The following is a 24,781-nucleotide window of genomic DNA, read 5'->3' as shown; positions in this document are numbered from 1 at the left end:
GCACTGGCCCTGACAGAGGGCACAGTGTGGTCCCCAGAGAGGGTCTCCCCAACTCCCTTCTCACCTCTGTAGGCGCCAGACACACACGGGACACAGACATACCTGCAGGCAAAACACCCAAACATATCAAAGTAAATGAAATCTTTAAAAAATTGTATGAACTCTCATGTATCTATCTTCTTGCTTCAAATTTGTATAGACCGTTTTAGGGCTATTAAATTTTTTAATAGCTGGAGATGGTGGTGTAGTTCTATAATGCCAGTCTGAGGCAGAATTGCCATAAATTCTAAGTCAGCCTCACAAACACATACATGTACATACACACACATGCACACACATACATATATATATGTGCACACATATGCGCACACACACCCTGTTTCAGAAAACAAAAATAGTACTAATTAAGCCCATCTGGTTAGTAGGAAGCTCTGCTTTTATAGGAAACAGTTGGGTGAGGAAATGTGTTATTAATATTCTTTCATTATATCTCTTGGTCAGCAGTCTGAATCACAAGGCCAAATTGCCCAAGGGGAAATGAGTCCTCACTTGTGTGAAAATCATCTAAATACTATTATTTATCATATTAGATTGCAGGCCAGCCCACAGGCAGTTGGTTTTGGTGCATCAGAGATGTCCCCAGGTTTACTGGGTGAGACCCCCAGGACAGCACACTAGGGGAGCAGACTGCCTCCCAGAGTTACAGAGTGACAGTGAAGCCCCTAAATAAGGCTAGACTTGTCATCTTATTAATTATTTTAATTTTTCAGATTGTTTTTATGTGACCAGGTAGTAGTGACGCACACCTTTAGTCCTAAGGTTTGGGAGGCAGAGGCAGGAGGATCTCTGAGTTTGAGGCCAGCCTGGTCCACAGAGTGAGTTCCAGGACAGCTTGGGCTACACAAAGAAACCCTGTCTATGTGCAAGTATAAGCCATGTGTGTGCAGGTGACAGTGGAGACCAGAGGGAAGTCAAATCCACGGAGCTGAAGTTATAGTGGTTGTGAGCCTCCTGATGCGGCTGTTTGGGACTGCAGTCCCTCCTAAAGGAAGCCACTGAGCCGTCTCTCCAGCCTGGATTCTTTTTTAAGAACGTGTGTGTATGCGTGTGTGTGTGCACGCGCGCGCGCACCATAGCATGACTGTAGAGGTAAGGGGAGGAGACTGTGTGAGTCAGTTTTCTCTTACCACGTGGATTCTGGTGATCAAATTCAGATTGTCAGGCTTGGCAGTGAGTACCTTCACCCACGGAGACATCTAGGCAGCCTATTTTAATCATCAGGGATTTAAAAAAAAAAGGAGAACAAAAACAACGAATGAGAGCAGCATAGTCCATATCTGTGAATGAGGCTTCGCCTGTCTTCTCTACCTCTCCACTTCCAGCCTACTATGGCTCCAGAATATGCCATCTGCTGGTCCCCTGAGCCCGGGATTTTAGGACTAGGATGGGAAGTGAGCTCACTTAGTGTCGCCTGTTTGAGACTAAAGCTACCTGGGAGCACCCCATAGGAGGGTGTTGGTGACTCTGCTTCCTTTGTGTGGAGAGCTATGCAGGGGCCGAGTGCAGCCCAGGCGCCGTCCTGGTGTGCTTCTCAGGGATGGAGACAGCCTCACTCAACTTGGCATCCTCTAGAGCATCCTGCACACAGCTTGGCACGAGCCTGAAAGAAAAAAGACGGAGAACTGTCTGGCTCCCGTGGAGCAAGGTTGCATGGTGGGGGTTTGGTCTGTGGAGCCAGAGTGCAGGCTGTAGAGGGCGGGGGGGGGGGGGGTGATGACGGGGTGAAGCGTGACTGCTCTCCCCTCCCCCATGCTCCATGTGGCTATCTGCCAAACGAGGACAGAAAGGCAGTGTCTGTGGGCCCAGCCACATGGAGAGGCTCCAAAAGCTTCAGCTGTGTGAGTGTTGTGAGAGGGACAATGAGTTCCTTCCTGTCCCCGAAAGGCCTTTCAGGGCTCCCCTCCACCATGGGATGGGTAGGGGCAAGCGCCTGGCTTCACTGGAGAACTGGGCTCAGTTACACCACAGATTTACTCCAGAATATATGGTGCTGGCTTGCTGTAAAGTGATAGCTAGACTCCTGGGCGGCCGAGGCTCCAGCCCTCCCCAAACACCAAGTTTGGTGGCTTTGGCAGCTCCAGGCATTGTTCAGCTCATGGGTCCCTCCCTGCCTTCTTCCTCTTAAAAACAATTTTGTAGACATCTGTTTATTTGTGTGTGCATGCGTGCTCACGTAGAGGTCAGAGGACAGCTTGTAGGAGTTTGCTCTTCCTTCTGCCTCTGGGCTCCAGAGACTGACTCAGGTCACCAGAGCCATCTCACCTGACCATGCATGCCTGTCTTCCTCTTTATAATGTGTGGTCCATGGGTACTGTATTTCACATATTTTTATGTTAAAATTAATTAAATTTGCTTATTTATTGTCTTGTCTGTAAAGAGACACCATGATCAAGTCTTTTTTTGGTTTTTCGAGACAGAGTTGCACTGTGTCACACACGCACACACCCCAGCTGTCCTGGAACTCACTCTGTAGACCAGGCTGGCCTCTAACTCCCAGAGCTTCGCCTGGCTCTGCCTCCCAAGTACCACCGCTTGGCTGTGACCAGCTCTTATAAAGGAAAGCATTTATTTGGGGCCTTGCTTACAATTTCAGAAGCTTAGTTCACAATCATCGTGGCAGGCGTGTGGTGACATGAACAGCGCTAGAACAGGAGCTGAGAATTTACATCCCAGTCCCCAGGCACAGCCAGAGAGAGACTGAGCCTGGCTTGGGCTTTGAAACCTTACAGTCCACTGTAGCAACTCAGCCTCTGACAAGGAGACACCTCCTGATCCTTCTGAACAGTCCACCAGCTGGGAGTAAACGTGCAGCTAATGGGAGTTGTTCTCATTCAAACCACCACGTGTATTTATTTATGTCTCTGGCCTTTCCCTCCTGGTACCTAACATCTATAAGCATGTCTTGGAACACAGCCCTTTAATTTCTTTGGGGAAGTCCTAAGCCAGGACATTGAATATCCACACTGTTGCCTGGCAGGTTATTAGCCTCGAAGAAAGGGTAGAAACGTTGAAAGCCTGAGGGGATCATATGACATCATCCTCCTGGGACAGGGTTTCTGAACGGTATCTTCTTGCCACCTCCAATTCTGGGCAGAATCTCCTAGAGATATAAAACACTGTGGAGCGGGGTGGTAATACCTGCTTCCTTCTGAGGGAAGTGGCCCATGTGTCTCGCTGAGTGTGTGTCCCTGTTCCTCTAGGCCACCTGGAGCCTCTCTCGATGCTGACATGGTGACAGTGTGCAGGCAGGCCACAGGCAGCCACAGCTGGACTGGAACTCTGAGCTACAGATTGGCCCACAAGTAAGAGCCTCCGTTTGCATGTACCCTGAAAGTGTGGAGGATGAGCAAGCTCGGTCTCTTTCCTTCCTCCCTAAGAATGTAGGAACCAAATAGTTTTTCACCCCCTTCCTTGACTAAGGGGTATCCCTCTCCTGAGCTTCTCCTTGAACTGCCTTCATTAGAGACGGGTGAGCGGAAGTGGTTGAGAGTGTCTGGGTATTGCTGAGGGGGTGTTGTGACTCTCCCAGTGCCTGAGGGAGCGTTGCCTTCCAAGCCAGGGTGTATTTTTCTAGCTAATAGACTCACGGGTTTCTCCCTCATCTCTGAACCTGCAGCTTTGCAGCCTTAGCTGTCCACGTAGTCCACCCTTCCCATGTTCTATTATCGCTAAACTTATCACAGCTCTGTGGCCCAGATGCTCCAGATACCCGTGGGTGACAAGAGTCTGTGGAGAAGACACTGTCTGCAGTGTCTCCATCCGTTAGCCCTCTTGCTTGACCTCAGTAAATATAGCATGTTTTTCTGACAAGCCAGTCTCTCTTCTTCGGTACTGTTCAGTCATTCCAGGTGTTTGGGATCTTAAAGGAATACTGCAGTGGTCACAGTTGCCACCAGTTGAATACCTTGGGCATAATATATTTATTAATCTACTAACTTATCAAACATTATGTATTGAAAACCTACCTTATACCAGGAACAAACAACAACCAGTTTGGCTTCTATACTCAGAAAGCTCCAGTCTAAAGAAGGGAGATAGTATTGCTACCTGTAGAAGAAAAAGAAAACAGGACTATGGATATAGCTTGGTGGTAGAGCCCACCCCACATTCTCAGATCCCTGGGTTCAGTCTCTACAGTGAGAAATAAAAACATAGTGAGAACTCAAACCCAAGCCCTTGTGCCTCCAAAGCGCATGTGTTTATCTATTACCAGTGTTGTCTGGTGCCGTACATGACTGAGTGGTTTGTGGCGATCTGTACTGTCGGCAGCTCGCACTAATCCGCATGGTCATGTTTCACGCATCTGTCCTCTGCTTCCATCTTGCCATGAGAAAAGAAGCTGTAAGTTCTGCCTTTTCAGTTCTTAGGAAAACAGCAATGGACTGTGATGCTGCCTAGAAATGAGGTTCATGCCACTGTCTTGAGGACAATTAGAACAATTATTTTTTTTCAGGGATGGAGAGATAGCTTAGAGGTTAAGAGTTCTTAAAACTCTTACAGAAGACCCAGGTTCAGCTCCCAACACCCACAGGGCAGCTCACAACCATCTGTAATTCCGGTTCTGAGGGGTGCAGTGCCCTCTTCTGGCCCCCATGTACACCAGGCATACATGTGACACATACATATATGCGGCAAAACACACATAAAGTAAAAATCAAATAAATACTATTTTCCTTTGTACTCTTTTTTTAAAAATTTAATTATTTATTATTTATACAGTGTTCTGTCTGCATGCCAGAAGAGGGAACCAAATCAAATTACAGATGATTGTGAGCCACCATATGGTTGCCGGGAATTGAACTCAGGACCTCTGGAAGAGCAGCCAGTGCCCTTAACCTTTGAGCCATCTCTCCAGTCCCTTCCTTTGTACTCTTACAGATCCTAATTGTTGTTTTCAAAAAGACCTTCTGCTTTGATAGCCATGGAAAGTGTGTTTGCGTTCTCACAAGCTTAAACTTTATACTGTGCAACCAAGATCAGCAGCATAATTTGTGAGCCGATGACGTCACTAAGGGAGAGGTCTTATATAAACAACTCTTGGTCTCTGGGATGGAAAGTTATCGTAAGAGGACAAATGCAGCTGCTAGCTGTTCATCCCTCACTGTGAACTTTAGCTGGAGTTTCTCAGTCACTATACAGTCAGATTCATATAAACTCAGGAAATGTGCCCCGTTAGCTTCGTGTCTGTTTACTGAGCCCGCCCATCTAATCGCCATGCCTAACTGTAGTCTGCTGTGCAAGAATGGTTTGTACTTTGAAACACATACGTTTTATTCTCAGTAAGCGTGCTTCACATGTGTCCTTCCTAAAGGGTTTGGAGCATCCTTATGGTGCTAACCTCCTATTTAGAGGCGCATCGTTCCACACGGCTCTCTAGACAGAGCTGTCTGCAGTCATCAAGAACCTCGTCTGTCCACTGAAGAGCCATGTCCCACATGGGGCTTGCAAGTGCTTAGCTGGCAGCTAGGGCATCTAAAGGAGAGAAGCTTTCATTCCATTGGATTCAGGTTCAGATAACCCCACTGGCCAGTGGAGACCGGATTTGACAGTACATTTATAGGCCATGTATAAAAATCTACTTCTCCATGGCGATTCATACATTTACTTAGGCAACAGATACTCATTGCCTCCTGCTCTGCCAGGGCTATTCTAGAAGCGAGGGAAACAGCTGTAGACAAAACAAGCCCTCTCTCACGGAGAGCCATTTCAGTGAGATTTGTGCTCCAGAGAGTGTCCCGAGATATCATGGCTTCACACCCCAGCTCAGGGTAGTTGGTGAAAATTGAAGGATTTGGCAGGGCAGTGGTGGCACTCTCGGGTGCATCTCTGAGATCGAGGCCAGCCTGGTCTACAGCGTGGGAAGTAGCTGAGTTAGTAAGGAACCTACTGTGTGAGCATAAGATCCTGAGACCCTGTGAAGAGCTGCCTGTGGCAATTTATGACACCAGCCTTGGAGGAAAAAGACACAGGTGGTTCCCAAGGGCTCACTGACCAGCCAGTTCAGTTCCCAGTGCCCTCATGGTTGCCCGCGACCATCTCTAACTCCAGATCCAGGGAATCTGAAGCCCTCTTCTGACCTCCATGGACACCAGGCACACACGGTTAACAGACATACATGCAGGCAAACACCCATACACATAAAAAGGAAAACAGCAGCAACAGCGAGAACCGATAGCTTCAGTGCTGTGGTTGGCAGTTAGTATGTAATAATTACACCCGAGTTCTGGTTGCTGGCCAGGACTGGCTGAGAACAGTAACATAAGGACCACTCACCTTCTGTTTGTCTCTCTGGTACAGGGTCAAGGCAGAGGGTTCAAAGGCTGGGGAAGTTCTTGGAAGGCGGCCACTTGGGAGATCTGTTCCTTCTCGAGAGTCTAATCCAGCACTGCTCTTGGGAAGGAGCCCCCCAAAGAACCCCCACAACCTCATGCTGGAGGCAAGAGTGGATATGCTCGGCTCCAGTGTGATCATCAATGTCCCGGCTGCAGACCTCGGTGCTAAAGAGGCCAGCAGGCCCTCGAAGAAGCAGCCTGGCAGCGTCCAGAACCCTGGGCCATCCACCCGAGCCAGAGCCCAGCCCCTCAGCATAAAGGACAAGATATCCAAGTGGGAAGGCAAGAAGGAGCTACCCACTCCAGAGCCTGCCAGGCCAACAGAGGGCCAAGAGAACTACTTGCCACCCTGCGGGGTAGAGCGGAGAGGCAGCGAGGTCACCAGAACAAAGAATGGGTTGAGGCTTGAAACAGAGAGCTTGGAAAATGACAGCGGAAGGACAGCAAGGACCGCGTGTCAGGACGCAGACCGGTGGCCAGGCCTGAGACAGAGTGATGGGCAGCCGGAGCCCAGCCAGCGCCGAGGTGTCGAGCTGAAGCCCAGTGACTTGCGTTTTCAGAGTGACCACCTCTCCGTGCTCAAACAGGTCAGGAGACTGGAAAAGGCCTTGAAGGATGGCTCTGCTGGCTTGGACCCCCAGTTGCCGGGGACTTGTTATTCCCCACACTGTCTGCCTGACAAAGCAGAAGAGGACCAACACATTCCCGAGAGTCCTGGAAGTGGGGGTGCTTTCGCAGCTGGCCGCAGGGCCCACCACTTGGAGGTCAAGGAGCCAGGCCCTGAGGCTTCAGAGGAGTGTAAAGGCCAGGAGAGTGTATACCCGGGCTCCAGGCAGTGTCCCCTGAAGCCTTTCATCAACCCCCTTCCCAAGCCCCGCAGAACGTTCAAACATGCAGGAGAAGGGGACAAGGACAGCAGTCCAGGGAGCTCAGGCATTGGCTTCAGGAAAGAGAAGAGAAACCTGCCTCCCCTGCCCTCTTTACCTCCCCCTCCCCCACCGCTGCCCTCCTCCCCGCCTCCTACTTCTGTGAATAGAAGACTGTGGACTGGGAGGCAGAGACCCAGTGCTGACCACAGGTAGGTACTCACCAGAGGACTCTGCTGTTGCCTGTGGCCCTTTGCCGCTGCCCTGTCTCAGCCAGATGACTTGTCTCCTTCACCTGGGGCTCAGAGTCAGTCAAGTATTCATGGGGTGAGGCAGCTTGTTGATCGGCCTGGAAATGTGGTATCTGATGTGTTTAGCTCTTGTTCTCACAAAAGGAAGTTTGCAGGCTGGAGAGATGGCTCAGTGGTTAAGAGCCAGCTGACTGCTCTTCCAGAGGTCTTGAGGTCAATCCCAGCAACCACATGGTGGCTCACAATTATCTGTAATGAGATCTGGTGCCCTCTTCTGGTGTTGTGTGCAGGCATACATGTAGGCAGAGTATTGATAGATATCTAGATAGATGATAGATAGATAGATAGATAGATAGATAGATAGATAGATAGATAGATAGATAAAAAGAATGTTTGCTTCTAAATATTTTCCTCTGCAGGCAGACACAGTGGTACAGGCCTATAATCCCAGCTCTTAGGAGTTTGAGGCAGGAGGATTGTAAGTTTAAAGCCAGCCTGTGCAACATAGCAAGTTCTAGGCTGGCGTAAGCAACTTAGTGAGGTCCTGTCTCAAAACAACAAAATTACTTTTCGGGTGTGATAAGAACTTGTAATTGTCACAAAAAGTTAAGTGAAAACATTTATGAAGCTATCCGCTTCCTTGTTTACCTTTTTTCTTTCAGAGTGTGTGTGTGTGTGTGTGTGTGTGTGTGTGTGTGTGTGTGTGTGTGTGTGTGGTCAGAATGGATGTGGAGGCCAGAACAGACATTCGGTGTCTTTGTCTTCCTCGATTGTTCTCCACTTTATTTCTTTTTTTTTTTTTTTTTTTTTTTTTGGTTTTGCGAGGCAGGGTTTCTATGTGGTTTTGGAGCCTGTCCTGGAACTAGCTCTTGTAGACCAGGCTGGTCTCGAACTCACAGAGATCCGCCTGCCTCTGCCTCCCAAGTGCTGGGATTAAAGGCATGCGCCACCACCGCCCGGCTCCACTTTATTTCTTGAGACAGAATGAATCTTTGTCTTTCATTGACCCAGCTTGGCCCAGAGACCCCTTCTGTTCCTCCAAAGTTTTGGGACTATAGGTGAACTACAATGTCCACTTGGGTTTTCTTTGAGTTTTAGGGATATATTCTCTCTCTCTCTCTCTCTCTCTCTCTCTCTCTCTCTCTCTCTCTCTCTCTCTCCTCCCTCTCTCTCTCTCTCTCTCTCTCTCTCTCTCTCTGAGACAGTGTCTGTGTATGTAGTCCTGGAATTCTCAATGTAGATTAGTCTGGTCTTGAACTCACACATACCCCTGCCTCCCAAATGCTGGGATTAAGGGTGTGCGCCACCATTCCCAGCTGTATTTGTTGTTTGCTGTTGTTGAGACAAGGTCTTTGTAGGGGCCCTGTAAGCTCTACAGGCGGCAGAGAAATGAATCACAGAACTGAGAAAGAAATTCAGTTCAGCACAAAGTAGCCGGTGCAGATTCAAACTTCTGGAGTCTGACCCCACGCAGTTTATTTTAGACATACTTAAGTAGAGTACAATTTTGGGGTGGGGGGAAGTTTCCTGGTAACAGTTATGTCAATCCCGAGAGCACTATAAAGCTTAAGGCTTAAACTCTCCTGCGAAGTACAGGTGGTCTCTACAATGAAGATGAGTCTATGGCTTAAGGGCCCAGGATCTGGTGTGGTCTCTGACCCACACAGCACAGAGGTCAGCAGGCTATGAAGTGCATGAGACACCTTTACTATGGCTGGGTTGGTTCCATTGACTGAGAAACAAAGCCAAAGATAAATGAGTAGGGAGAGTCTGGGCTAAACATGCTGGGGGGTTTGGGTGAGGCCTGGCCCTACAGATAGCAAAGGTCACCTGGTTATTAAGAGCCTCGCTCCCAGCTTCTGGGTGGAAACATGCGTGCACATCCTTTCTGTTGAGGAGACAAGCTATGTGCTTAACATTCCTGGTTTCCCTAGTGCTTGTCTGTGAGCACCACTTGGACCTCTCTGCAGGTCTTATTTTGTAGGCCAAGCTGCCATAGAACTCAGCTGTAGCTCAGGCAGGCCTCGAACCTGTGGTCGTCCTGCCGTAGTCTCCCAAGTGCCGAGAGCACAGGTGTGAGCACCGTGTCTGACTACTTTATTCCCTTACCTGCCCCTGAATTTTGCTTGACATTTTCCACTCGGGCTTTGGCCACTCATGCTCAGCCCACTGTTGCCCAGGGCCACCAGCAGCCTCAGCCTCAGTGACTCCAGTGGCCAATATTCTGTCATCTTCTCCGATGCCGTCTCTTGGTATTGAGGGCAGCTATTTTATTATCCTATCTTGAAACACTGCCTTCATTTGGCTTCCGGGTCAGGCTCTTCCAGGTGAGGAGACCTCCCCCTGACTGCTCTCCCGTCTTTCCTTTGCTCCTTGTCCCTGTTAGAACAGTACCTAGTATCTTAACCTGTCCCTACGCCTGCCAGGCTCGGACCGAGGGCTCTGTCCTCTCCCTGCACTTCTTCCCTGATGGGCTCATCCCATCCTGTGCGTGTCACTAGCAAGTGTATCTGAGAGCTCCTCTCCCTCTCAGAAGTGTGCGTTCAGCACTGCGTGGCTCTCCACGTGGTTGTCACTCCAGGCCACCGCTAACCATCTCCTCTCGTAGTAAACGGCTTGTTACATGACGTCATCCTTTATTTAGTCACTTAACCCAAGAGCTAGTCACTCTCTTGGATTTTCTTTCTCATGTGCTCCTGACTAACCCAGGGCTAACCCAGCAATAAGTCCTTCAGTCTTACTTTTAAAACTTGATCTCAAATCTGATTATATTACTTTGGACCCATTGCCCACCTCCCAGAATTCCTCCGAGAGGCAGTTTCCAGAAGTGAACTTGTGGCCTGCATTCTCTCAGTGTTGTTTGTCAGCTAGGGTGCTTTTGGTGCAGATAACCTGATTTTTTTTTCTGTTCTCTTCAAGAGGAAAACAGTTTGCATATTCTAAAGTGTGTGTGTGTGTGTGTGTGTGTGTGTGTGTGTGTGTGTGTGTGTGTTTTAGACAGGGTCTCTCTATGTAGTCTGGGTTGTTCTGGAGCTCACTATATAGACCAGGCTGGCCTCAAACTCACAGAGATTCATCTGCTTCTGCCTCCCCAGAGTACTGGGATTAATAGCATAAATTACAGTGCTTGGATATATATATAATTATTTATATATATAATTATTATATTTTTCTAAATATTCTATTACTGTCATATTTCACATACCCCTAATACATGCTTTAAATTAGGATTATGTGTATTGTTTCCTCCTACATGACTTAATATTTTTATTGCAATTTTAAAACTATTGTGAATGATGTATGTCTGTGGAGGCATGTGCCTGAGTGCCGGTGTCCCTGGAGGGCAGAGACACTGAATCCCCGGGAGCTGGGGTTATAGTCTGTGTGGGCCATCCTACGTGCCTGGTGCCAGGTGAACTCAGGTTCTCTGCAAGAACAATCTTCTTAGCCTCCTGTTTGTTTGTTTGTTTTTTGTATTTTGTTTTGCATCCCCCCAAGATATAGTCTCACTGTGTATCCCTAGCTGTCCTCAAACTCACTCTAGACCAGGCTGGCCTCAGACTCACAGAGATCCACCTGCCTCTGCCTTCCGAATGCTGGGATTAAAGCGTGCACCACTATGCCTGGCTTCTTTGTCACAATTTTAATGTAATTAAATCCCTGCCCCCACCCCCATTCCCCTCTCTCTGCAAGCCTTATTTTACCCTTAACTTTTTTGGTGGTGCTTCCTTCCGGTGGCTCAGTGTCAGACTGTCTTACCTGCGCTGTTCTTATGTTATCAAGATAGTATCGTATCATAGGTAATTTCTTAAAGATTTATTAATTTTTATAAATAAATAAAGTGTCAGGTTCACTTCATGTATGCCCGTTGCCTACAGAGGCCAGAAGACGGTATTGGATCCCCTGAAACTGGAGTTATAGGTGAACCACCAGGTTAGTGCTGGGAACTGAACCCAGGTCCTCTGGAAGAGCAGCCAGTGCTGCTGGACAGTTTCTCCAGCCCCTTCATTCTTGTTTTACTTATTTTTTAGTTTTAGTTTTTCCAGCCAGGATTTGCCTGTGTAGCCCTGGCTGTCCTAGAACTCATTCTGTAGACCAGGCTGGCCTCAAACTCACAGAGATATGGGATTAAAGGCATGTGCCACCATCATCCAGCTTCTTTTAAATTTTTTACATTTGTTGTTATTTTGTGGGACAGTGGAATTCAGTGTGCACAGGCACGTGGCTTAGGAAAGACTTAGTAGTCAGTTTTCGTCTTCCACAGTGTGAATTCTGGGGACTGAACTTGGGTTGTCCGACTTTGTGGCAATTGCCTTTCTCCTCTGAATCATCTTACCAGCCTTTGTGGTTGTTGTTGTTTGTTTTTTGTTTTTTGATACAGCGTCTCCCACAACCCAGGCTGACCTTGAATTTGCTCTGTAGCAGATGATAAAGTTGAACTTTATCGTCTTGTCTGTTTCCTGAGTACTGAGAGCACGTACTACCAGGACCATTACATGATTCTAAGGGTCAAACCTAGGGCCTCTTGCATGCCAGGCGAGCGGTCTACCAGTGGGGCTGTCTCCAGCCCATAAAACCTACTAAGAGTTTCTTTTGCTTTTGTTTGCTTTTTTTTTTTTTTTTGAGACAGGGTTTCTCTGGCAGCCTTGGCTGTCCTGGAACTCATTCTGTAGACCAGGCTGTCCTCTAACTCAGAGATCCGCCTGCCTCTGCCTCTGCCTCCCCAGTGCTGGGATTAAAGCAGTGCGCCACAGCGACCTGGCAAGAGCTCACATTTTCAGATGCAGACTGGGAATAGGGAGAGGCTGTGGACTCTCAAAGCCCACCTCATGACACGCCTCCTCCAGCAAGGCCATACCTGCTAAGCCTCCCCAGACAGCACTGCCATTTGGGGACCAAGTCCAAGCACATGAGCCCACGAGGGAATTCCCTTTCAGATCACACCATCCTGCCATGTGGGGAATGAAGTCCCAGTCTGCTCCTGTTTTAGCGAACGAGTGAATTCAGTTTGCTTATATTTGAAGATTTTTGTTCCAGTGTACCACAAATGAGGCGGAGCTACACTTGGGTGGTTTGTTCAGTTTTATTTACAGCGTGTCTGTGTCTGCACACACATGCACAGGCCATGGAACACACGTGGAGGTCAGAGAACAACCTGTAGGAGTAGCTTCCCTCCTTCCGCCATCCGGATTCTGAGGACCAAACTCGGGCCGTCAGATGTGGCAGCGAGCGCCATCACCTGAGAGCCTTTTTAAAATTTTTATTTTTACTTTTAGCAGGCAGGGTTTCATTATTTTGTGCACTGGAAACGCTAGGAATGTTAAGCACACAGGCAGAAAGGATGTGCACGCATGCTTTCCACCCAGAAGCTGGGAGCGATGCTATCTGTAGGGCCAGGCCTCACCCAAACCCCCCAGCATGTTTAGCCCAGACTCTCCCTCCCTTTATCTCTGGCTTTGTTTCTCAGTCAATGGAACCAACCCAGCCATAGTAAAGGTGTCTCATGCACTTCATAGCCTGCTGACCTCTGTGCTATGTGGGTCAGAGAGTGTTGGATCCTTTGGAGCTGGAGATAACTGATGTGGGTGCCGGGGATAGAACTCTAGTTCTCTGCAGGAGCTGCTGCTCTGAACTGCTCAGCCGCTTCCCCAGCTGTTCTAGTTTGTGAAGGAGGAGCTGGCTTTGGTGCCAGGGACTAAACCCAGGGCCTTCTCCATGTTAAACTCATGTTCTTCCACTAAGCCACATACCCTCAGCCTCCATCTCCAGTTCTAAGTCCTTTCCAGCCCAGCCCCAAAGCCTGGCTGCCTTCATTACCTCCTTCTTCCCGGAGCGATGCCCCTCCCTCTTCCCTCCTCCCTCCCTGGGGCAGTCTTTCCTCTGTGTCACAGACAGCTCAACCTGGTGAATCATTATTCTTGTTATCTTTTTTCTCCTTGCTACAATCTGCTGTTTTCAGCCTTCTAGCATTTTCCGTTTAAGCAGCTAAAATTACTTTGTTTCAGTCCAAAACTGAAATGTGTCTTGGCTAGTTTAGATCCGATCACATGAGCTGCGTTTCAACAGTCTGACTTTAGGCTCCTCATTCTGTTTAAAATACTACAATGGAGGTGAGCAGGGCAAGGTGTTCACTTTCTACACCTAAAAAAAAAAAAAAAAGTATGCTCTTTGTTATGGTCCTATCTCCTAGAGAAAGAAAAACGGTTTACCCTGCATTTGGCAGACATCCTGCCTTCTCTGAGTCAGGAGAGCCAAGCCAAGACTGAAGAAAGAAATGATGAAGGATCCTGAGGCCGGGAGGGTTTGGGGTGACACAGCCAGTCTGGGGGCTTTGCAGACTGAAGTCACTGTGTTTTCATTGGCCAATCAGCACACCCAACTGAGCCACACCAGGGGATGCTGATTCTTGGTTTGAGGGAAATGCCTTTTTTCCCTCTTTTCTCTGTCCTTTTCCCTCCTCCCTTCCCTCACCTGCCTCCTTCCTTTGCTTTTCTCCATTTCTCTAAAACCCCCAAGAGATTAGCTGCCAAGACTTCAGCCCTCGGCCTAACCCCTCACATGTCAGGAAATTCCAAAGATAAGCATCCTCCAGTCATGTGAGCTTGGCTATGTATGTTTATGGCACACATTTAATAACCCTGCAGGAATGCCTTGAGGCTGCCGTGAAACTAACGTGATTTTTTTTTTATGTGTCTCACATTCATAGAGATATATGCTCCAAATATTTTATCTTGAATTTAGATTTTTACATTTAAGTTCTGTTTGGTCGTGCAACAGTTTTTAAACCTTTATAAAACCAAATAGCTCCACCCACTTTGATTTTGACCTTTCCGCTGATTTTGAACACCGAATAGACTTGTGCTTTCCCTGGGGCTTCCTCCACAGGCCTTAGGAGCAGAGGCAGCCGCAGAGGCAGGCGGATCACTGTGAGTTCGAGACCAGCCTGGTTTACAGAGTTAGTTCCAGGACAGGCTCCAAAGCCACAGAGAAACCCTGTCTCGAGAAAAAAAAAAAAAAAAAGAACTTCAGAAGAGGGCCAGATAGAGGCTCAGTGGTTAAGAAGAGCTCTTGCTCCACTGCAGGATCCAAGTTCAGTTCCCAGCACCCATATCAGGGGCTCACAGTCCCCTGTAACTCCTGCTCCAGGAAATGCACTAACTCTGTGGCCTCGGCAGGCACCTGCACACACATAAAAATGATAAACGTGAACCTTTAAAACTATGGTGAGTGTTTGGCCTGCATGTGTGTATGTGCACCATGTCGGTCTTCCAGCACTCAGGAGGCAGGCGGATCTCCGTGAGTTCGAGGACAGCCTGATCTACAAGAGCTAGTTCCAAGACAGGCACCAAAGCTACAGAGAAACCCTGTCTCTGATAGATGCCTGTGGAGATGAGAAAGAGGGTCCTGGAGCCCCCGGAACTGGAAATACGGATGTCATAAACCACCCGTGGATGCTGGGAACCAAGCCCAAGTCCTGCACAAGAGCCACATGATCCCCAAGTAAATCTGTTAAAAAGAATGTCAAACTGGGCTTGGTGGCATATGCCTGTAATCTCAGCACTTGGGGGGCAGAAGCAGGGGGATCTCTGTGAGTTCGAGACCAGCCTAGTCTATAACAGTGTATTCTAGGACAGCCAGGGCTACATAATGAGACCCTGTTGCAAAAAAAAAAAAAAAGGAATGAATGAATTAGTTTGAGGTTGAGAGTAAAATTGTTTTGAGAAGCTTGGTTTAACAGAGATTTACTTCACCAGTGTCTACGCTGGAAAACAAAGAAGACTTGGTTGTTGTTCTGTGTTCCGAGAGCCTTTATTTTGTCTTACTTCTCACCAGAAAATGAGGATCACTGGGTCTCGGACACTGTTAGTAGGCCTTCAGGTTTTTGCCTCTAGCAACTTCAGAGTTTCGGATCTCATATTAAGATCTTTAATCATAGGACCGGGACAGATGGCTCTATGGTTAAGAGTACTGACCGCTCTTCAGAGGACCTGGGTTCAATTCCCAGCACCCACATGGCAGCTGTTAACTGTCTGTAACTCCAAGATCTGACACCCTCACACAGAGATACATGCAGGCAAAACATCAATGCACATAAAATAAGAATAAATAAATTACTTTTTAAAAAAAGATCTTTAATCAGATGGATTTTTCTGCAGATAAGAGATACAGATATTCATTTTTCCTTGCACTGTTTGTTGAAGAGGCCGTCTTCTAGTTTATGTTTTTGACACATTAGTCAAGATGTGGTGGCTGTGTGTTTACTCTGGGTCCTTCTGTCTGCTCCTTAAGTGTTTACATGTCTGGAGTTTTGTGTTTTTTTTTTTTTTTTTTTTTTGGTTTTTTTTTTTTGGTTTTTCGAGACAGGGTTTCTCTGTGGCTTTGGAGCCTGTCCTGGAACTAGCTCTGTAGACCAGGCTGGTCTCGAACTCACAGAGATCCGCCTGCCTCTGCCTCCCGAGTGCTGGGATTAAAGGCGTGCGCCACCATCGCCCGGCGAGTTTTGTGTTTTTGAGACAGAGTTGTACTCTGCAGCCCTGATTGCTATGTAGACCAGGCTGGCTTCAGCTTTACAAAGGTCTGCTTGCCGGTGCCTCTAGAGTGCTGAGATTAAAAATGTGAGCCACCACATCTGACTAAACATAGCTTTCTTGTTTTCATTGATAGCTGGGCATGGTGGTGCAGGCCTGTAGCCCCTGCCTCAGGAGGATTGCTGTGAGCACAAGATCAGCCTGTACTCTACTTCAAAAAAAAATCAATTAGATAATTAATCAAATAGTTAATTAGTCAAATACTCATTTACTTATCCAGCCAACAAATCTACTGTGACTATATTTAGTGTTAGATATGGGAGTGTATTAATGAGGAAGCTGACAGAGACCCTGCCCTGCTAGAGAACCCGGACTGACAGCAGGAGGAGACAGCTGCTGGGTGAGGCTCCGCGCTGACTCGAGAGCCACGAGCCACGTGCTCCCAGGAAGCATAGGTGCTGTGGGAATGTTCAGCAGGTGAACCCAGCCTGCTAGAGCACAGGGTGGCCTTGAGAGGAAGAGATGTGTAGATGCTTGGTGGGAGGGGGTGGCAGATGGAAGGTCAGTGAAGGAGCAGATAGATAGAGGTTTCTTCGTGCTGGAGGAACTGAAGGCCGGGGGTCTGGACAGCGTGGGATAGGGTCCACAAGGATGGACGAGGAGGCCGTGCGGTCTAATGTAACCAGTCCTAGAGCTCTAGAGACAAAAGAGCCCCGGGAAGAAACATGGCACAGCTTTGAAGGGGGCAGTCATCGGGTTTGCATCTGTTAGGGTTCCCCTTGGCGACAGAGTGGGTGTCGTGGTCAGGTTGTGATGTAATTCCAGTGGGGGCCCTGGAGGAAGTGATCAGTTTCCAGTGGCTGGGGAGGTAGAATGCGGTTAGTTGGTTAGGTGTAGGTGGGCCGGGACAAGGGGCTCAGCAGAGTGCCTGCAGCTTCAGGCATAAACATCTGGTTGGCTTTCCAGGGGTCAGCTCTAAGAGAGGAACCTCTTTTGAGACATGTTAATTTTGAGGTTCTTGCCCTCTGTCTTAAATTAGCATTTCATTTACAAAAGTATGGAAAAGTCATTAGTAATCCTCACACAGTAATTGGACATTGGTCGTGATTTTTTAAAAATGTTTTTTGAGACAATTTCATGATATTCTCCAGGCTGATCTCAAACTTGAGATCCCCTGCCTTAGCCTCCTGAGTACTGGTATTAGACTCCCATGGAGGGAGGGCTAGAAAAGAAAGAAAGGAACTAGGAAAGAGAGAAATAGAAGAAGAAATTCACTGGAGATGGATGCGGCGTACTGGGGATGTCTTCGTTGCTCACCTAGTACCATGAAGGCCTGGGTTTAGTCCCTAGCACCACATAGAGCAGGCATGATCTTCACAGTAGTAATCCCAGCACTTGGGAGGCAGAGGCAAAAGAAGCAGAAGTTCAAGGCCACCCTCAACTCCACAGTATATTGGACCAAGCCCGGGCTACAAGGGAGTTCATTGCAATAGTGAGATCAGGGTCACATCTCTAAAGCCAGCTGCAATGTGGTCATTGGAGGACCTGGGAAGCAAGGAAGTTATAGGGGGTCACATTCTCTCCAACTGTAAGGCTTCACTGGTGCGGAGCACAGTGTGACCCCCAGAAGGCATTTAGCACACCTGTGGGTGGTGTGGTGCCTGAGTGCTGGGCGTGTTTACCTGGAGACCTGATCAGTTGTGTTTATCATCCATTGGCCTTTGAAATACCCTTCCCCTCCAAGTTACTACAGAAAGATGCTAAAACCTTTCTCAAGTTCAAAGTTGTTCGTACAGTGGACCAATCATTCATTTGAACAGGTTTCTCTTACCTGTGTTGTGGCCGGGCCGTTCTCACCCAAGAAAAGGAGACCAGGATGAGCTCCTTAGAGTTTTTTTATTAAGCCACATAGACCCTACTACAAATCTAAAGAGGCGGCCCCGAGCTGAGTGAGTAAGGGGGTTTATACAAGAAAAAAACCACGCCGGGCGGTGGTGACGCACGCCTTTAATCCCAGCACTTGGGAGGTAGAGGCAGGCGGATCTCTGTGAGTTTGAGACCAGCCTGGTCTACAAGAGCTAGTTCCAGGACAGGCTCCAAAGCTACAGAGAAACCCTGTCTCGAAAAACAAAAAAAAAAAGAAAAGAAAGAAAAAAACACAAGTTTGTTACATTCCCCCTGCTATAGCTATGATAGCTGTTAGCAAACATGACGGGATATGAACTTTTTTGTTTGTTTTGTTTTTTGATACAAGGTTTATAGCCCTGGCTGTCCTGGAACTCGCTTTGTAGACCAGGCTAACCTCGAACTCACAGAGATCCATCTGCCTCTCTGCCTCCCAAGCGCTGGGTCTAAAGGCGTGCGCCACCACGCCTGGCTGAGGATGTGAACTTTTAAGGCCAGGACGGAGAAAGTCCTGTCACCAAGGCATCACTGTTTGATAGGGAAGAGGTTACAGAAGCAGAACAATGCAGGTGTACCTGCCCGAGGGTCAGCCTGACCTCAGGGATAGCCCCAGGTCAGGTCAGGATTTAGCAAATATACTTCCCTCACTTCACCTGAACCTCAGCACCCGAGGACAGAAGTCCCTGCAAGCCAGCCATTGCACCAGTGCTCCTGACACGACAGTGATAAACCAGACCTTGGAATAATTGGAGTTCTGCTTTTCTCTTGGTTCTGGAAACTGTTCCTTTGAAGTCCGAGGCTCCTTCTTGCTGCTCTGTGGATCTTACTTTGTTTTGATTTACAATGTTGTAAAAAGATTTCACACTTTGGTCACTTGAAAACCAGCACCTTACTTAACACAGAGATGGACTCACCATTAGGAAACCCTGTGGTAATTTATTTTACAAGTTAAGCTTTGCCGCAGAGGCAGGAGGATCACAAGTACAAAGGCCAACCCGGGCGACATACTGAGAGACCCTCATACATACAGGGAACCCAGTATGATGGAACACACCTTTAAACCTGGTGCTTAGGAGGCAGAGGCATGAGGATCTCCAGCCTGGTCTACAGAGCAAGTTCCAGGACAGCCAGGGCTACACGTAGAAACCCTGACTTGAAAAAACAAAAACAAAACAAAAAGCCAGGGACCAAGGGTAAAGTGACAGGGCACTTGTTTAGTGTACTCAAGGCTGTGGAGGGTTTGCGATGTAATTGCTTGTTTCTGACTTTGTTTTGACTTTCTATTACATTTATTTATCTGTGGGTCTGTGTGAGGAGGGGTGCTCGGGTAGCGTGACGCAGGGGTGGAGATGAGTTGCAGGAGCTGTTTCTTCTCGTCTTATGCTGTGTGGGTCCAGCAGGTTGAACTCAGGTCATCAGACTTGTTGGCAAGCACCTTTACCCGCTGAGCCATCGCACGGCCCTCATTTTCCTTTGTTTGTTTGTTTTTGTTTGATGTTACTGTGGGGGTTTTGTTGTTTGTTTGTTTGTTTGTTTTGGGGCAAGATCTACAGCCCAGACTGGTCTGAAACTCGCTGTAGCCTAAGTAGGATCGGGACTATTGACAATTCTCCTGCCTCAGCCTCCAGAGTTCTGGGATTATAAACATTCATCACCATGCCCAGTTTTTATTTGTATTATTATTATTATTATTATTATTGCACTGTACTTAAGGTTTTTTAGACAGGTCTCACAATGTCGTTCTGACTGACCTGGAATTCACTATGAAGACTAGACTGGCCTAGAACTCACGTAGATCTACCTGCTCCTGCCTCCACAATGCTAGGATTCTGCACCATAATACCTAGCTCCTAGCTGTGTCTCATTATGCAGACCAGGCTGACCTATAACTTGATAACCATATCCTCCTGTCTTAGCCTCCCAAGTGCTGGAGTTGTAGACATGGACTCCATGCCTGCCTCCAGATCAGTTCTTCAAAGAAAGTTCATATTCTTAAAATGTAGTCTTTCGCCGGGCAGTAGTGACATGTGCCTTTAATCCCAGCACTTGGGAGGCAGAAGCAGGAGGATCTCTGTGAGTTCGAGACCAGCCTGGTCTACAGAGCTAGTTCCAGGACAGGCTCCAAAGCCACAGAGAAACCCTGTCTCGAAAAAACCAAAAACAAACAAACAAACAAAAATGTAGTCTTTCTAGATGCTGCGTAAGGTATCAAAACCTTTTATGTGTCAGGATTCAAATGCAAAGCATACCTTATATATTAGCATCTTGCTCCCATAAATATGAAAAAAAAATCACAACGGAGTAAAGGTGTGTCTTAAAGTCCAGAGCGTCCAGCAGTAGCCATTTGGATAATGGTTAATCCCATCCCAGCAAAGCCCAGGATCATCCAGGCTAGTAGTTGTACTGTAAGGAAGAGAGCTGGGTCCTTGAACTCATGCCCTGAAGTATACAGACATCTTTAGTTGTTAGGGTGCTGCTCCGCAAACCACACCTTCACCCCAGTGTCCACCATCAGAGTACTTACTGGTCTAGGCAAAGAACAACCAGAGAAAGCAGCTAACACCATGTCCCAGACCGGACCCATCTGCTAGCGCTCCAAGACTTAGACCCTTTGTCCTGCCTGGAACCCTCAATGGAGGCAGAAGAGGCTCATGGGCTGATAGCGCCCCTTTGGGATGGGTTTCTGCTACAACTCAGGCATCTGCCCTGCCTTCCAGCTCTGCAGCCCTGGCCTGAGAGCTCTGAGTTGGCCCCTTTGCCCTGTGACCTCTGCCGTGTTCGGAACCAGCCTCAACTGATTCACATTCTCTTTTTCTTTCCTTCCGTGGTGCGCAACGCAGGAAGTCCTATGAGTTTGAAGACCTGCTGCAGTCCTCCTCTGAGAGCAGCAGGGTGGACTGGTACGCACAGACCAAGCTGGGACTCACACGCACTTTATCGGAGGAGAACGTCTACGAAGACATTCTAGGTAAGAGGCCAAACTCTGTGGAGGGCTGTGAGTGAGACAGACAGAGTTGGCACGGAGTTTCTGCTCCAAACACACATGCATGCACTTGAAGACAGACGTGCCGTTAATGTACGAGAAAGCAGCAGGTAGGCAAGCTGGGAGGGGCAGCCTCAGCGGGCTGAAGGAGGACCAGCTGGCGATGACCAGCGAGCTGAGCAGGCAACAGGGTGATCTGAGAAACAGAGCCCCCCTCGAGATCCAGGGTAGGATCCTGGCTCTGCAGTTGTTAGCTTTGTGACTTTAGCTGGTGGCACAAGGGCTCAGAATGTGAGTTCTTTGTCCATCTCATGATGATGGTGGCTGCCTTGCAAAGTTGCATTAGGATTGATGAGAATATATGACAGGCCTCTCTGCCATCAGCTGTGGAATGGAGACACTGTGGGCCAGCATGCTTTTTCCATGAGAGCGGGACTCCGGCAGGGTAGCAAAGCAGAGACTAAATGACGTCTGACGAGAAAAATAACCTTGACGGAGCTCTAGCCTCCTCGGCTTCCAAAGAGGACTTAGGTCCAGGGTTTATTTCAGAGTTCAGGAATCTGCAGGGGATAGCTCCATTTCACCTGAGTCTGCTCGTGACGGCAGAAGAAAGGAGACGATGTATAGCAGTGTGCCCACAGGCCATGTCTCAGCACCAGCTATCCCGCTTTGACTGCGGCCCATTGCAAAGCCAGCAACTCGAGAAGCTCTGGGGGTACTTGGAGAAGTCAGGGTGCTGGACATGCTGGTCTCATAGGAGTCAGAGGATCCGCCTGTACCCTGGGTCTTTAAGCGTCACTTAGGAACTGCTTTCCCAGAACTGGCAGGAGTGAAAGAGAAATACCAGGCTGATATAAAAGAAAATAGTAAAAATAAAAGCAAACCTTGCTTGATGTGAGCCACCTTAGAAGAAGTGTGCTGGATAGGATTCTTCTCAGTTAGAAGACACTGAAAACTGGCTTGTAGTTTATAATCTCCTCTACAGATGGCATAAAGCTTTAACATGATAAATTCCCCCAGCACACTTTAGCTGTTATAAACACATATACTTAGAATCATAACTATGTACACAGTGTTCTGTCTGCGTGTACACCTGCAGGCCAGAGGAGGGCTCCAGTTCTCATTTCAGATAGTTGTGAGCCACCGTGTGGTTGCTGGGAATTGAACTCAGCACCTCTAGAAGAGCAGGCAGTGCTCTTAACCGCTGAGCCACCTCTCCAGCCACCTCAGTGTAACCTTAGAAACAGAAAAAGAGCTACGGAGAGAGAGAAACACACAGGCATTTGCACATGAGGGCAGACAGCACACCTGGGGTCATCAGTACCAGAAATGCCTCCTGAAGGAAGGAAGCACAGGAGGGCAGGAGGGATTAGCAGAATTGTTTGAACCACAGCATCAGGCTGGGTTCCCACCCTTGTAATGAGATAGCAAAGGTACTTTGGGGGAAGCAGTAACCCAAGCTGGCTTCTCCTTTCTTCTCCCAGGGTGACTTTGTCCCCAGGCAGCCCTCTGGCTTCCCCCTCTAGATCTAGAGCCTGGGGCCTACGAAGCCAGCAAAAGCCCTGAGTCGCTCTGGCCAGACCAGCTTATGTCCCATGATCATTTTCAGAGCCGGAAGTGACGTTCAATGTCTGCCTTAGGCCTGGGCTGTCAAACCCTCCTGAACTCACCTGTAGGCTAGTGTCCAGGCCCCGTAGAGCAGCAAGCCCTGGACCTGGGGATGCAGTTACACAAGTCAGGAGATGGGGAGTTATCTCTTAGTAAAAATCAGATTCTGTTGCTACGAGGAAGGGTTGACAAGTAAAACCACACACAGCCCACAAGCATGCACATGGAAAAGCAAAGCCTTAGTGCTCCCATATAAAAAGTTCAGGTGCCTGGGGAGATGGCTTAGTGGTTAAGAACTCTGGCTGCTCTTCCAAAGGACCTGGGTTCAATTCCCAGCAGCCACATGGCAGCTCACACCTGTCTGTAACTCCAGTTCCAGAAGTTCTGACACCCTCACACATGCAGGCGAAACACCAATGCACATCAAATAAAAATGATAAGTAAATAGTTTTTCAGTGGACAGTGGTGGCACATGCCTTTAATCTCAGCACTCGGGAGACAAAGGCAGGTGCCTGGCCAGCCTGGTCTACAGAATGAATTCCTGGACAGCTGTTATACAGAGAAAACCTGTTTCAAGAAACCAGGAGAGAAAAAAAAGGGACAAGTTCAGGGCCTTGAGAGATGGCACAACAGTTAATAGCACTGGCAGCTATTGCAGGGACCCTGGTTCAGTCCCCAGTGCCCACATGGAGGCTCACAACCATGTGTAACTCCAGTTCCAGAGGATCTGACACCCTCTTCTGGCCTTCTCAGGCATCAGCCACACACAGGGTGCATAGATAGTGCGTGCAGGAAAAATGCCATTCGCATAAAATATATCTTTTAAAAAGAGAGAAAAGACAAAGTTCTAACGTTCCTGACTCATTTTGCTGTTGCTCGTAGATCCACCTATGAAGGAAAATCCGTATGAGGACATTGAGCTACATGGCCGCTGCCTGGGCAAGAAGTGTGTCTTGACTTTCCCTGGATCTCCCACCTCTTCCATCCCGGACACTTCCACCAAGGTACCTCGGGCACTCTGGGTTCCTCCAGTGCATCTGTCTGTCTTACTCAGCAGCCTGACCGGTCTCCTGCAACCATCCTCTCTGCAGGGCTCTCTCCTAAGTCGGTCACTAAAATCAATGCATTTAACTATCCTGAGCCACACCTACAGTCCCAACCTCTTGGAGCCAGAGGCAGGAGAATTGCTGCTCAGAGTTCAGTGCCAGCCTGGTTGATATTTCCAGAGTAGCCCGACTAAGAAAAGAAAACCATTGCCGTAAACAAACAAGTAATTAAGGGCATTTTGATGAGATGTGGGGGAGAAAGGCAGCGTGGAGAGCTGGTCTGTGTAGTCTACTACCATCTGTGTACCGTTTTTAAAGGTTTCTTTATTTGCCTGGTGTGGTGGCACACACTTTTGTTCCCAGGAGGCAGAGGCAAGCAAACGTTTGGGAGTTTGAGGTCAACCTGGTCTACATAGTAAATTCCAGGCGTCCAGACCCTGTCTTATAAAAAGAAAAGTACTTATTTATTTTTTATTTATATGTATGTGAGTTTATGTGTATCACATGTGTGCAGGAGCACTTGGAGGCCACAAGAGGGCACCGGATCCCCTGGAACTGGTGTAACAGGTGGTTGTGAGCCACCGTGTGGGTGCTCAGAACTGACTCAGGTCCTCTATGAGAGCTCCCAGTCACTGGGCAGTCTCTCCAGACCTTGTGACTATTTAACTTAAAGAATATATGGATTTATAAGCTCACATTTATTTGCACATGTATAGAATCAGTGCATAATCAGACACCCTCAGTGGTATTTTGGTATCTGAGTACCCAGAGGTCAAGACTCCAAGATTCCCTGATCCTGTTGAACACTTTAGGGCATTTGTTGTTGAGGAAAGGAAATCAAGGAAGAGTAAACTTAAACTGCAGGTGTCACACATTCCATTGTCAGTTTCCAGCTGAGGGATGCAGCAGTACTCCTTAGGCCCCGAGCAGGGTCAGTGTGTGTGTGTGTGTGTGTGTGTGTGTGTGTGTGTGTGTGTGTGTGTGTCTTCACAGGGTGTGCTGTCTACACCTGGTGTCGGACAGAGACACTTCCAGCCACTGACTTTAGAAGACTCAGGGACTTTACCTGTTGTTAAGGTGAGGCTTACAGGCCCATGTGAGCTGCCTCAGTGTTGCCTGAACCAACCAGCTTTCATGTGGAGACTGTTGTCATGAGAAATGCATGATAACCAATATTCAGCAGTTTCTACTCGCCTTGGGAA

General features: G+C 48.1%; 1 protein-coding gene across 10 annotated transcripts in view; it reads left to right on the top strand.

The window, feature by feature from the left end:
- The window catches only part of Dennd2a (DENN domain containing 2A), a 99,443-nt gene that overhangs the window by 29,329 nt on the left and 45,333 nt on the right, over positions 1–24,781 (top strand). For 6 of the 10 annotated variants that reach the window (XM_075953349.1, XM_075953350.1, XM_075953352.1 and 3 more), the window contains exons 2-5: positions 3,261–3,362; positions 6,358–7,470; positions 20,783–20,910; positions 23,416–23,537. In XM_075953349.1, the coding sequence (XP_075809464.1) occupies positions 3,289–3,362; positions 6,358–7,470; positions 20,783–20,910; positions 23,416–23,537 (1,437 nt within the window). In that variant the 5' untranslated portion in view covers positions 3,261–3,288. The remainder of the gene's footprint in view (positions 1–3,260; positions 3,363–6,357; positions 7,471–20,782; positions 20,911–23,415; positions 23,538–24,781) is intronic. The other 4 variants (XM_075953351.1, XM_075953357.1, XM_075953358.1 and 1 more) reach the window with 1 other exon arrangement.

This window comes from Microtus pennsylvanicus, chromosome 19, assembly GCF_037038515.1.
Source record: "Microtus pennsylvanicus isolate mMicPen1 chromosome 19, mMicPen1.hap1, whole genome shotgun sequence".
Lineage (NCBI taxonomy): Eukaryota > Metazoa > Chordata > Mammalia > Rodentia > Cricetidae > Microtus > Microtus pennsylvanicus.
Note: the sequence above shows the minus strand (reverse complement) of the source record. Positions and strands in the feature narration are given on the sequence as shown.